The following is a 14592-nucleotide window of genomic DNA, read 5'->3' as shown; positions in this document are numbered from 1 at the left end:
AATTCGAGTGAAACATGCAGATGGTCAACAGGAACCAAACCGCAAACAGCAACAGAAAAATCAACAACGCAAAAATTAGCCAGAATAAGATATAAAACGTTGCCATCAGAATTTGGAACCGTGTTAAACTGCGTTAATCCAAGACTTTCGATAAAGAAGAACAGTGCTTCACAGCGAAGAGATGATAAAGGCACGGATATCGTGCGACAAGAATCGCCAACGATAGATGGAACATTGAAATCGCCAGATACCCGGACATTACATTTTGCAACATCAATAACTTTAATTTTATTGGAACATTACCAAAATAGGCATCAGGCGCACCCATTAGAATCGGCAGATATGTGACGAAAAAAGCGCTTTTCTTTCGGACTCACTTTATCGCCATCCTGTAGTGCTTGATGGCCAGCTCTGAGTTCCCGAGGTCCTTCTGAAGATTTGCGTAGTTGTAATGCACCTTGGCGTTCCTAGAGAGATCTGTGATGCCAGATCTGAAAAAAAAAAAGAATTCGATGCTTTTTCCTTTTAGTTAATCAAGTGGGTATTTCTAGCAAACATAGGCGCACGTTACTCTGCCGTCTTGTATTTATAGTTTCAAGAAATGTCGATGTTGTATTGAAGTAGCTGAAACTATGTGAGCTATTAACCTTATTCACTTTACCCTTACTTCGCCATATGCAACTCAACTCAAGCTTAAGGGTGCGTTTTGTTTGTTTATTTGTTTAGTGTTTCTACGGCTGTCATTTGTAAGGTTGATTTGTATAAGTAAACATGAATTTTTCACCAAATCTCATTCACACGTGCAAGAGCGGCGTATCTTTTTTTTTCATGTACTAGCAGCAAGATTTGTGAAAAAGTGTGTTCTCCTTAAATATGCACTGGAAAGTGTAACGTCTCTGAGTTTTCGCCTTTCACGCAAAGTACACACCAGTGCGGGACAAGAATAGGTTGCAGTTGCTCAGCCTGATGCGCAAATTAGCAACTTACAGAGTGTTTGTTTCACTTGAACGACTGTCACCAGTTTCACATAATAAGTCCTATGACGTTGATATTCAAGCTCTATGAATACTTTGCAGAGCGCTAGATAATGAATCTTTAGCATTAACAACGAGAAAACAAACAATGATTATTACAATCGCCAATCACCTAGCTTTAGAGAAAAGCTATATTTTGCAGCCACCAGGGATACAGCAAGGGAAACCAACAAATGCAAGAAGGGTAAGCAGACATGCGGTCGACTAACCTGCGTGAGGGACAGGGCATGATGGGGTTAGCGGAAGCAGCAAAATACAAACAAAACAAAGAGAGAGAGAAAGAGAGAGAGAGAGAGAGAGAGAGAGAGAGAGAGAGAGAGAGAGAGAGAAAGTTCATGTGCACAGTTGTAGACACACGGTGTCTATAAGCGCCTTCTAAGTTCGTTAGTTCTAGGGAAAGCAAGGGCGTTCATGTCGTATGATAGCGTGGCCGTGAGCCAAACATATTGTTTGGTTTATTCGGTTTATGTATTTCAGGCTGTCACAACAGCTGCTTACCTGTGAACGTGAACTAACAGCCATGAGGCCCTTATGAGGACGCTTTAGCTCGGGAGTTGCTGTGTAAACACGTGCTTCTGGAAGACTGTTTTAACTCGGCATCCGTAACAGCAATTGTCACTGGGAGTTTTCGCTTTGAAAAGAATGTTGTAAATTGTAGTAACTGTAACAAATAGACTTTTTATTTGAAGCCATCAACACTTTTTAGAAATGCCCTGGAAAGTTACCGAACGTCAAAGAGCACAAGCCTGAAGTTTATGACTCTACCCCAGCAACGAAAGATGGTATCAAAATTCCGTGAGAAGCTCCTAATAACACATCCGAAGCGGACAAAATTGGTGCAGTATACAGCGCCCAGTAAAGTACTTGTAATTTGCCACTAGGACTTTTCGTAAAACCGTCGTAAGTTCCCGTACGCTATACATATACGAGATTTGTCCGCTAGACATGCTTAAACAGATGCAGCTTACAGGGTGTCTACCAAGTTGACATTTCCAAATTCCCGGAGTTTTCCAGGTTTTCCCTGAGTGCCTGTGCAAAATTCCCTGAGTGATGCAGGACAATGTGTTATGTCAAGACGGGCTGAAACCATATCGCCCGATACTGTCACTCTCTGTAAGCATATGACAAAAAAATTTACAAACGACTTAATCCAATTTAAATACTAAGGAGTGGTGTTCATGTTATTCGAAGAGAATAGAAGGGAGGGGTTAGTAAAATGCACAACAAATAAAATATCATCGAAAAAAGTGCGAATGCAGCCGGACATTCTCAAATGCGAATAAAACGGAGATGCATACAGAAGCAAATATTTTCGAATATGAGCTACTTTTATCAATTGATAGCAAGCTCGTTGGTATGACGTCCGAACTTTGTGAGATTCTCTCTCAATAGCTGGTGTGTCCACCTACACTGTCCTGACATACTCTCAACACGCGCACAACGCCTCAGTGTTGCGTTTCACTGCTTTAAAGAGTTTACATTGGTCTGCATCAGGAACACCTGCATCTCGGCGTTAGACAAAACCCATGTTTTTTGAGCTCAAGCTCTTTGAAAGAAGCGGCGGTACACTCCCTTTTCCGTTCATTCATCAATGCATAGATCCTTTCTGTTATTGTCCTCCTTCCGCCACTCGTTCGCCTCACGGACAATTTGAAGAATCTTCTTGGTCAGTTGCACAGTTTAAGTCCGATTTTTCGAACTCCCTAGGGGCCGCGAAAACGTCCGAAAAATGGTAGGTTGGAAAAAAATAAATGCATGTCACTTACTGCCCTTAAGGACTTAAACCACCACAGGCACATTCGAAAACGCTCTGAAGGCCTGTCGGTACACGTATTAGCCATATCGGTGCTCGTACTGTGACAGGAAATACCGGGTGCGCGCGTGTATGATTAAGAAGTGCATGCTGTGTCCCGTGGCAATTGTCCCTCCCCACGCTTGTTATGCTTCGCTGCAATACTCGTGCTTATGCTTCACCAAGTAACATACCTGTATAAAGGCGAAGCTGACTTTCGGAAACCGGCATTATGCAACGTCCCGTGCTTGCCAAGCTTCAAAGCCAATCGCGACGACTACAAAGGCGGAGTCCGTGCCATTGCTGACAGCAGCAAATTATTTCAATAACGACGTTTGTTGCGTTTCTAAAGGTAAGTACATATCGATTGGTTTTCGGAGCTAGATTTCTTATTACGGTGATCGGTTAGCTTTGAAAAATCCTTACACGAAGCGACATGCCTAGACTCGTGTACCTTGGCAATAAAACACGGTATCAGACTTTTGTAAACTGCATATTTTTACAGATCTCGAAAGAAAGAAAGGTATTTATGGGATTCATGTCGGAAGAATAGGAATTTTGAAACTCGCCGTCACCAATCTAATGATTTGCCGTAAGCTGCTAAAAGGAGGTTTAATTTAGATGTGAATACTTTCTCACTCAAGAAATTTGGTTATTATTTGTTGAAAGTGTCGCTCCTTAAATCAGAGTTTATTTTAGTGCAGCCGGTAGAATAGCTGATTCTCTTTTAAAGGCAGCCAACCTTAACCAGCAGTTTCTCAGTAAGGTCTCTTTCGCATCGCGCAAGCGTTTGAACGGAGAAGTCAAGGTAGGTAGCTGGGTGAGGCATTCTCCTCGCAGCGTTAGCTCAATTCCCGCTGGAACAGAGCACCTGCAGAGATGGCCACTCACTCGAAAAGCGCCTCACGGGAGAGCCACACGTTGTTGCGGTCGCAGGTGCGAAGGGCGAACACGAGGACCACGACGAAGCAGCAGAGCACGCCGAGCCACCTCAGCGTTCGCAGCCCCAGGGTCTGCAGTCGGCACAGGCCTTCCCCGACGAGCAGGCACACGCCGACGCTGCAGAAATGCGCGAGCAGTTTTGCACAGGAAATGCCCAGACGATGCGGAAGAATGCTTGCAAGAGCGGGAAAAGTACGGAGCAATGAATGATGCACATTTTTTCCTAAGAGTGCTGTACCTTCCCGTTCCAAGCAGTGCACACACATGAAAAAAGAAAAAGAAATAAAACACATCCCCTCGAAAGTTATGCGAACAGCGGTCATCGCGTCTCAATTTGACAGTTTTACTTTTAAAGCGTCCCGGTACGATTGCTGACTATGTTACATTTGTCTGTTCATAGTTATGTGTGAATGTCATCTTGTTGAAACACAATAAAAAATGATTGATTCATTGATTTTATGCTCGTCTCGGAATGCAGGCACCCCTTCTCACCTGAACTGCAGCGTTGCCTTGTCACGTTTAGTCTTATTAGCACATGTATGCGCACAATGGAATTCCAATGCGCATTATCTCTGTATCATTTGCGCGCTTTCCGATATTATGTGGAATGATTGAGAAGAGGGCAAACGGAAGGGCTGATTTTTTGCTATATGAGGCGTATATATAGCCACGCCAAGGAATGTATAAGAGAATGCATTTTTAGTTTCTAATTTATGTGTAGAAACGATAAGAAACAGGGAAATGAAAGCGAACGGAAAGGCAATTTGTCCACCGGTGGCACGTTATTATTTTATTATTTTTTTAAAACTCGATATATTTGGCGTTGCTCCTCGGCCACGACCTGGTGCTATGTTGTTCTTATCCATATATTCAAGTTAACGTAGGTAGGTTTACTTTTATGAATAAAATTCGTGCATCAATGCTTTTCCTTGGATTATCCTACGCATTGTTCTTTAAGCGAAGGCATGAAGTTTGTATTTGAAATACAATGCACTCCACGTACAATCTGCATAGTTCCAATGTTTGCCGGTGAGCTTGAAGGTTTCTTTGGTATTTTTCTCAAGACCCACAGTTATTAAGGCGCGGGCGCACAGCGACGCGGCGTCGAGGACACGACACTCATGAATACAGGCACACGCGACAAATAGTAAGTAAATTCCGGAATTTCACGTTCTGAAAGCATGATCCAATTTCGAGGCGCGCGTAGTGGGAGACTCTAGGACAATTGTTACACCACTGGGTCCTTTAACGTGCGCGTAAATTTAAGCACGCGGGTGTTCTCGCATTTCGCCACCATCGAGACGTGGCCACCGCGACCGGGACCAACCGAACCCATGAACTAGAGTTCAACAGCGGAACGCGACAGCCGTTGGTCGACAGTAGCCGTTGCATATGCAATGGGAATTACGGCTACAGCTACAAGGTGACATCGCCAAAAAATGCGCAACGGTGTATTTGCGAAAGGACAACGTGACCACAACATATTAAAAAATCGCGGCTCACAATTGAGTGATTTGGCAGACTGGCCAGCGCTTTTGCATCATAAGATGGAAGTAGCGTAAGGGGTAACAGATCGGAGAAAGAATTGAATTGTGGAGTTTTACGTGCAAAAACAACAATTTCATTATGAGCAACGCCGTAGCGGGGGACTCCGGATTAATTTTGTTTGCTTTAGTTTGTCAAATGCAGCCGCCGCGGTCGGGACTTGATCTCGCGACCTCGTGCTTAGCAGCGCGACACGCTCAGCGATATTCCGACTACTGATGACGCCTCGAGAAAGCAGAGTAAATTTGCAGACGGGCCCAGTTATAAAAAAAAGAAAAGGAGAGACGACGAGAGGGCAGAAAAAGAAAAACAGAACTTGAGGCACGAGCACACGCCGACTACGTACACACACAGCCCTTTCAGAAATTTCACCTGTCTAAGAGAAGCAATACAAAGAGAGACAGACAGACAGACAGACAGACAGACAGACAGACAGACAGACAGACAGACAGACAGACAGACAGACAGACAGACAGACAGACAGAAAGAGAGAGAGAGAGAGAGAGAGAGAGAGAGAGAGAGAGAGAGAGAGAGAGAGAAAAGGCTGGGTTATGCTATCGAGCGAAAGTTCCGGCAATTTATAGAGGCGGCGACGCAATTTCGTGAAAACTCGCCCTCTACGGTAAGACACTCTTAGGTAAGCAAAACATAGCAGTTGCAAAATTGCTTGAATTGTAATACTGCCTTTCTTTGACCATGTTTACAAATGGCGCTTTTCAAGCACTGTCTGCACCACCACCGGTTTATACTTTATATTTCATTCCGGAAGTCTGAAAACATTGCAGCAGAAGAAACGTAATAAAGAAAAGCAAGAAAAGAGAGAAAGAGCAATTGAACCCTCGTACGTCTGTGAACGCGATGAGTTCAGCTCAAGGCTGCGACGGCTATATTAGATACTTTGGTCGCTGTGTTTCAATGCTCCTACAAGGAAAATGATAAGTGCGGAAGGATATTCAGAAGTTTTAAATGCTGGAATGCAAATGGCTGTATTTTCGAAAAAATTGCGGCTCCGCATTATTAATTTCTTTAGTTCTGCGCGTTGCATCCTGTTAATTAAGCGGACGCTTTCTCACTGCTACGGGCACCAGAGTAGTGGTTTAAAGGGACACTAAAGTGAAAAATGATTTCTTCTGCATCAGTAAATTACCGTTCTACAACACCAAAAACTCCACTCTTACAACGATAAGACGTTTGGTAAGCCGTAAAAAGCACAAGAATGAAATACGGGTGGCGACACCTACTGAAGTTCCCGCACCTGGGGGCTGTGACGTCTTGGATTTTGATGGCATCTTCTAGGGCCTACTAATCATATATTGCGGTACAGATTGACTACATTGTGTTCTAAAGAAACCAAATATGAAACATGGCAAGTTTCGGGAACCTTTAATCAGCCAACGCGGCCCAAATCTGAAAACATACTTTGGTATCCCTGACGTCACGCTGACGAACCGGCGCTGGGGTTACGGCGCGAAATTCAAATACTGATACTTGAACCTTCATTTTCTCATCTAATAATTAAACTATTTCTTTTTAAATGACTGCCTGCAGGGTTCTCAAACAGGGCTTCATTAGTCTAAACTGATTTATTGTTTCGCTTTAGTGTCCCTTTAAGTAGCAGTGAGTAAGCGTCCGCAGGGGTACAGGGGAACGAAAAGGCTAACGCGTGAGCTCGAGGGTTCACTAACCGAGCGACGGCGTCCTCTTCTAACCCCAACCACCCGCACTATCCCTCACAAAATTCCACCAACTTAAATGCCAAAGACATCCTTGCTCATCAGCGCGGAGTCCGCAGAAAATACCCGCCGCCTCACCCACAACTTAGCGGGGAAGAGGCCGCCGATTGACGTAAAATATAGACCGGGGTACTCCCCCATTTAAAATTGCTAAACGCCATGTATCCCGCTCATTATGGGGCGAACTGTCCTTGATGCGGTGGCACACCTAGCCTAATACACATAACCTGGGAGTGCACTAAGCACCCTCATAGGCCAAATTCCAGTAGGACAATGGAGCAGTGGGAGGCACAGCTTACCCGCTCTGACATGGCAGGACAAAAGTCCTTAATTAGCCAGGTCAGGCAGGCAGCAGAGGCCAGTGGGGCCCTGCACTGAGAGGCTCCGAGCACCCCTCCTTCAAGTATTTCCCATTGCAACAAGTTTTTATTCTATTCTATTCTATTCACTGCTACACCCTTACTTGCGGAGAACAGTCTACTTTGCGTTATTTGGCTCCGTCCTCTATAATGCTTTTCGTTAACATAAAGGTGATTTAGCGGCAAGTTTGCTAACATTTAGCGTAATTTAGGTGCATTATTAAAGTCTAGGGTATTACGTGCCAAACTTCTTCTAAAACTCTGCGTTCCTTTTTGTTTTATTATTTAGCAGATAAGACATCCTGTTGAACCGACCATCCAGGTCAGGTCGTCTGAGTTATTATCCATTCTTGAAAATATTCTTGAAATATTCACGAGTGTTTCGCTCGTGCGTTATAACTATCGTCTGCATTATGTGGGTTTGAAAGCAAGATCAACGGTAAGCACTTTATACCGTGCTTTCCTGACATGTACAAGAACTATTTTACTATATTCCAGTAAGAATTAAAACATTAAATAACGCTTCGGTACTCCAATTCCACATAACAAGAATCACTACCTGGGCAGAGACATCAACCACAAAATTAATGCGATAATACCACGCCGTATTAAAATATTTTAGTGGTGAAATTAGTTATATATGTGCAGGCTTTGTGGTTGGTGAATGCTACTCATTGAGTTCGTTGTGTTCAACGCATTTTCCGACGCACCAAAAAGTCGCCAAATGCTTCTTTTGTAAAATCACCCACCTTAGCCGCTGGCTGATGACCTGAAATTGTGGCATCACAAATATTGTATGCCGCACTTTTCTAATTATTTTATCTCACTGCGCTGCGCTAGATGTTGAAAGAAAAACAAGGCAACTATTCATGCTGAACACGTGAACCAACGTATGTGCGAAGTATAATTCCAAACGCGCCTGAAAACAAAAGTACAATTTACATGGCTAACAATACGGGGTGCCAATGGATAAATATTCATGTGTGCTGTGGATATTATTTGACTGTACATGCTATATGTGTTGAAACAACATACTATACGCAGTTAAAGTGTGCTGAATTGTCTAGATATTTGCTGTATTCGTAGCAAAACTCAACCGCCAAAATACTCCTTTTTTCGTATTACCACGTTTCACAGGCCTGTAAAGTAATTTTTCGCGGAACTCTCACTTATCCCGTGCCCAAGTCGGCTGTCTTCATTTTAACGGAACGTTGGTTATTATTCGAACTTAAACATATTTCTAAATGCATTTGCGTGTCTCTTTGGACAGTGCGTGCGGGCGCCCCAAAAAAAGGAAGGCGACCTGCCCCTTGGGCTCGAGCTATTGGCTGAACTGGCCAACGCTGCAGTTGTTTTGTAAATATGTCTTGTCTATTGTCTTAAGCATAAATAATTCCTTGTTCGCGAAACATTTTGGTGGATGTTGGCGTTCCCAGTCGTCGCCACGGTGCTCTGCAGCGGCTGCGCCACGCAGCGTTCAGACATCGTTCCCGGTGACGACATCTCCTTCACGTCTACACATGCAGTCTCAACTACATCGTGCGTCACGCATTTCTGTACCCGCGATCCTGGAACATTCTCCGGCCAAGACAATGATAACGTCGAGCACTAGCCTTAGCATGTAGAATGGGTTAACCAGAACAGCTGCTGGGACTCTACCGTAATGCTAGCAAATTCAATGCTCAACATGGGGGGTGGGGGGGTGCACCACGAGTCCGGTTCCGGACACATGAAGGCAAGCCCTCTAGCTGGAATTTCTTGAAGCGAAAGCTCGGTTACTTATTTGGAAACCTTCCCGGCCGCCAACTGACTGCTTGCTATCCGAGTGCAGTCGTCCGCTGAATCGTATGTCTTGTACATACAAGTCATGCTCGCTCTTTGCCGGGAAGCCGACAAGAAAATGGTCGAGTTTGACAAAGTAGGCTACTTCTTCAAAGAAATCACGGACGACGCGTTCAACTGGATCTGCAACAATGTTCTCCCTATCGACGCCATTGTCCAAGAATACCACCACTTCGAGCTAGCCGAGAGACGCCGCCTCATTCCACAGGTCTTCCGTCTCCCTAAAGATGGCTGACTACGACGCAATTCTACGTCGAACTTACCACCGCACCGACCTTCCATAAGAACGTGACGCGTATCGTTCGCCGTGACCTTGAATCTCGTTCGATCTAAGTCCACTTGACCACAACACTCCCCAATCAGCCCTCGCCATCCACCTCATTCATGCAGTCGCGTGGCATCAATTTGCCAACCTCGGTTTGCCCACCTGCCCTGTACCCCGACCTGACGCCAGACCCGTGCCGACAGCTGTGTCTGGTAACGACCTATATTCTCCTCTCAGAATCCGCAATCCTTACGAGTGCAGGACTGCAGACGATAAGCCAATCTGCTTGCGTTGCCACCTTTTCGCAACATAAGTGTTTCTAAATATAACGTTTTTATAACATATGCCTCAATAGAGAGATGGTAGCAAACCGGTTAAGCCAAACTGGTTAACCTCCCTACCTTTCCTTCTCCACTTTTTCCTTCCTTCCTTCATGGGACATTTGTGCCAAGATATTTAGCATTAATTTTTGTTAGAATCTCAGGATCATCGTTCTAATATTTAGTCCGCAAGACTCAGTCTTTGTTCGGTGTAAAACGTTTCATATGAAACTCTTGTTTTACACTCAAGTTAGGCAATGATGCACCATTGAGTGCAAATAAACTGTTGGACTTACATTTTCCAACTACCCACTAACACAATTTACGCCTCTAAATGTACCGAAAAAAGAAGCCAAATAAACCAGAAGGTTGCTCTGTAAGCAACATTTTATATCCTTGTGTTAGTTAATTTTGATTTTTACCATTGTTATTCTTTGCAAGCTTCCCCGGAACAAAGATCTAAATGAACACAAACTTTTTGTCCACGCCCGCCTGTCTCCAACACCAAAATAAAGCCAAATAAGATGACGCAGGCACACGTATACATGGCCACAGCACGGCTGCACGTAAGCAAACATGCTAACATCGGCTGTTTGAACATGTACTTAGAGTGTTATTTTTTAATGCGTAATGAAATAGATGCCGAATTATCCAAATGCAAAATTGTAACATGAAAACTTGCAAGGAAACTGCGCACACCACCGCAGGATTGTAGACCACAAAGCAATGATAACGAAGAAAAGTAAGAACTGTTGACCTGGTGGTCGTCAGGTTAAAGCGCCTCGTATTCTTTAACCATCACTTTACCATGAATTTTAACGTTTTTATTTGCTTTTATTGATTTAACAGATCCAGGTACTGGGAAGGCTTTTTTTTTTCGGCACATTCGAATGAGAAGTATGGTGAATAAAAGAGACAATATAAGGACGAGTGAAATGAGTACATCGGTTTCGCACCCCAAATATGCGAAGCAAACTTGTGGCCTGCGATTTAACAGAAGTTAGCAAAAAGAACAGCAGGATAAGCTAGCACAGCATTGATTGGGGCTAGCGTTCCACCAATATGTTACCCTAAATCCCGAGTGTTGCAGACAACTGCATGGAAGTTTATGGGTGAAAACTGTTTTTCTTCGTTCCTTCTTTTGCCGCCATTTTTGTAAAGCGCAAACAGTGTTATTCATAAACCTAATGGGTCCAAATGGCTAACGAAGGTTACAGCGAAAACAAAACAAAAGAAAACAAGAAAATGGTTTGAGAGACCGGAGGACCAGCGTTATTTGGCGGCGGTATTCGGTAATCAAGGAATGAATAAACTCCTAAGTAAAGCATGACCACCATCCTGACGCTTTTGTAAACCGACCGTAGATAATTTTGCGTGGATGACAAATACCGAATCATCGAAAGACACTTTTCAAATAAGGTGGCGATTAACTGTTTTGCTGCCGACAGCATTATTTCGTGCACCGAGCCGAAAATTACTCGTCATTTCGTGTTCGTGTGCCTTAAAAAAAATGAGGGTATCATGAAGGGGGAATGCGTGTGAGTATTGGGTGCACCGAGATGAGTGGGGCTTCAAAAAGCTGCAAAAGTGAATGTGTTCCATTCAGTAATGCCGGAGGGTCAGAAAGCAGAAAATATATTGTGCTGAACATTAGTTAACCCATTTTTGTGAACAGGCAAAAGTGGATCAAAAGCCAATACACATCACTGCATTTAACAGGTAATCTTGGTTGCTCACACATACCTCTCTTAATTTTCTTCATCCATATGGCTCAGAATGCCCTACACTTCGGCATATGGCAGCATCTATGAAAAGTCCACGAGCGACTGTAAAGAGTGCTTTGCCTCGCGCTGACATAGACATTGAGGCATAGAACCCTACCACGCGCAAGAGCAAAAGCTTTTTTGCTTCCGCATTTTTCCTTTGTTTTTTTATTCCAATTAGATGGACACTGCAGGAAGATTTTGCCGTCGGTGTCGGCGTCACCGTGGTGTCCCATGTAAAGTCCAAGGGCGATAACACTGTCGCCACACGTCGTATGCTGTGCGTGCGGGGGAAAGCACGCGAGGGAAGCCCAACCTGGCGTGCCCGAAGGAGAAAGTGGAAAGCAAACCCGTAGTTTTCCATCGCGCGAGAGGCCGTGGGGAATGGGAGGTAGGGGGGTGGCGTTGTGCTCAGAGGGTCATGGCGGATATAACTTCTTCTAGCATGTATCCTCACGATTAGCGCAACGTTCTGCCGTTCCAAGTCAGAAAGGTACCTGGGGATGTACAGCACCCGCTCTGCAACCACGAAGCCGACAGACACGAACAGGTTCGACGCTGGCAGAAAAGGCAGCACAGTGAGCAGCAGGGGCAACAGGCGACCAGAGCAGGGTTCACCGCAGCCTTCTTCAGCCATGCGACCATCTCTTTCGGGAATCCGCCGGAAATCGTCCTTGATGAAAAGAAGAGCAGATATACACGTGTAGTGCACTGTACCTTTCGTTGTGTGCCCTTGCATATAAAGAGTAGCGTGAAAGCGCAAGTCGAGTGAGATGTAGAATGCTGAGCTAAATGCTAAATAACACACTTACGCCAGATATGCGCCTTATTTTGCAACTTTTAGGCCATAAAAAGAAAAAGAAGCGTGGCGGAGATCTTCAGTTCCGCATCTTCAGGTAAAGCACTTGAAGAGAAGAAAGTTGCATGGATCACTGCAAATGTGCGGATTTCACCTACGCATAGTGATATTTAGCAGAGGTTAATTACTTCTGGCACACATCGAATATGTTAAACTAAAGTCAGACAGCGCTCAGATCTTTCCTTCAAAGCACCAATGCTGACACTATTACCAGTTTCAAGTTATCTGGGCCCAAAACTGCGACTAAACGCATTGGCCTTCCATTTAAGACCTGATACCACAATGTAATTTCACACCTCATTTGCGCGGAGATAAATGTCCGAGATGGTGATACATCGGTAATCTGGCTAAGTACCTCTTCTAACATTTCGATGATACATTGAGATTATACCGTCTTAAGGGTGGTTACCATAAAAAAAAATGCTTTGGCGTTTGTCATCCCTGTGTTTACACGTAGCCTTCTAACAGGCACTGCAGTCCTTGATCCCTAGCTGGCCGTTATAGTTGGGCATATTTCCAGCTGTACACGTGCATTTGTGCGACTCATGACGCGTGAACATTGTTTGGATTGTAGGCTGTCGGGTCAAACCTCAATAGAAAGAGCATCGTAAATCTTCGATGAAACCTCTCGTCACTGTGGCTCATCACCTGCCGTTCCCTCATCGACCCCTCTCAGGAAGATGGGTGCTATCGTGCACGCCCTCCTCCAGCCGACGAGCGCGGGGGCTCGACGAAGCGCTACGTTGCCCGGTCGCGTCAAGGGAGCGTGTCCGGGGCAAATTGCTCGGTGCCAGAACTCGATAAGCGGCCCTAACTTACGAGCCCATTTCACCGAACGCTATTCTCCGGCCAGCGTTCAGCACTCTCCTCTAACCTCTCTACACTCCTCTCCTCACCCCAAACTTCATCTCCCGCTCTGCTCATTTGCATGTGTCCCGCAACCACGTGTACACACGCTCTTTGTGAGCAGCTGAGCCGCGACAGCTCCGTGCGCTTTTGCTCCCAGCAGGAGTTGGAAGCCTCTGTGGTGCCGCCCTCTGAATTCTTCGCATGCGAAACAGCAACAATTCTGCGTCGAGGTTTCGCTGCACGATAAAGAATGAAAGGTGGCCGAAATTTATTACGAGGCCTCCGCTAGGGCATCGGCTGTGTCTCGGGAGTTTGTCATGCACATCGAAACTTCTTTGATCAGACACGTAGTGAAACTGCGTCAGAGAACTCGAGGGACCAGACGAATAAGAACGGCACGTACGTATTCACTGGATGTGCAGAGTAAGTACTAGTTGAACATGAATAAACTGAAGATAGGGAAATATAAGAGACATGAAAAAACATCACATGGTCAAGCCAAACGCGCACAAAAAAACGGTTCCTGCAAGGAATCTGACGTAATTCTGTGAGACCACGACCCATGGCTTACTGACACAACAATCACCCAGCTTTCCTGTTTCTAGGGCTTCAACGATCTTCTATGTTAGCTTCTCTGTTGACTTGGATATGATGCTAGTTTTTTTTCCAATACCGGTGTGCAGCCTCAGTCCCTGCAACGACTACCTAGATGCCCTGATATTATATTTTTTTGTATGTGTGGTACTTATGTTCTTTCAATCTGTCATTTAGGCATTGTCCCACTTGGCCTATGAATGACGCGCCTCAGTGCGAATTCATTGCGTAGTCCACGTTTTGAGAGCACGGTACAGGCTTATCGCGATGATTATTAGTACACACAGATTCCCTGTCTTCGTTATTAACCGTTCTACAGATTTTTTGCTAGCTTGTCCAGTGCGGTAAGAACCACCTTTACTCCCGCCCTTTCTGCCACTTTCTTCAGGTTATGAAAAACATAATCTACGAAAGGAATAGACGACACATTCCTTGTACCTTCTTGCGCTCTCACACGGTTGGCGTTAGTGTCTTGCTTCTTCAGCTTAAGCATCTTTTCTGGAACTGCAGAGCGCATTGCTTGCGGGTATCTTAATATATTTGGTAGCCGCTGTTTGGTAGCCGATGAACGAGTGATTGCTTTAAGGCATAGCCAAAGGTTGAATGAATGATGCTGCGTTTTACGAGCTTGGAATGCGAAAAATGAAACCTCAAGACCCGTTTTTTTTTTGCCCTAGGCTGGAATTCTCAGCATA

At 44.8% G+C, this 14592-nt stretch overlaps 1 protein-coding gene across 2 annotated transcripts in view; it reads right to left on the bottom strand.

Annotated features, from left to right (window-relative positions):
- The window catches only part of LOC135911230 (protein O-mannosyl-transferase TMTC1-like), a 151277-nt gene that overhangs the window by 37116 nt on the left and 99569 nt on the right, over positions 1–14592 (bottom strand). For both annotated transcript variants that reach the window (XM_070525289.1, XM_065443423.1), the window contains 3 exons: positions 12093–12268; positions 3718–3885; positions 378–491 (listed from right to left, as the gene is read on the bottom strand). In XM_070525289.1, coding sequence (XP_070381390.1) covers positions 378–491; positions 3718–3885; positions 12093–12268 — 458 coding nt within the window. The remainder of the gene's footprint in view (positions 1–377; positions 492–3717; positions 3886–12092; positions 12269–14592) is intronic.

This window comes from Dermacentor albipictus, chromosome 9, assembly GCF_038994185.2.
Source record: "Dermacentor albipictus isolate Rhodes 1998 colony chromosome 9, USDA_Dalb.pri_finalv2, whole genome shotgun sequence".
Classification (NCBI taxonomy): domain Eukaryota; kingdom Metazoa; phylum Arthropoda; class Arachnida; order Ixodida; family Ixodidae; genus Dermacentor; species Dermacentor albipictus.
Note: the sequence above shows the minus strand (reverse complement) of the source record. Positions and strands in the feature narration are given on the sequence as shown.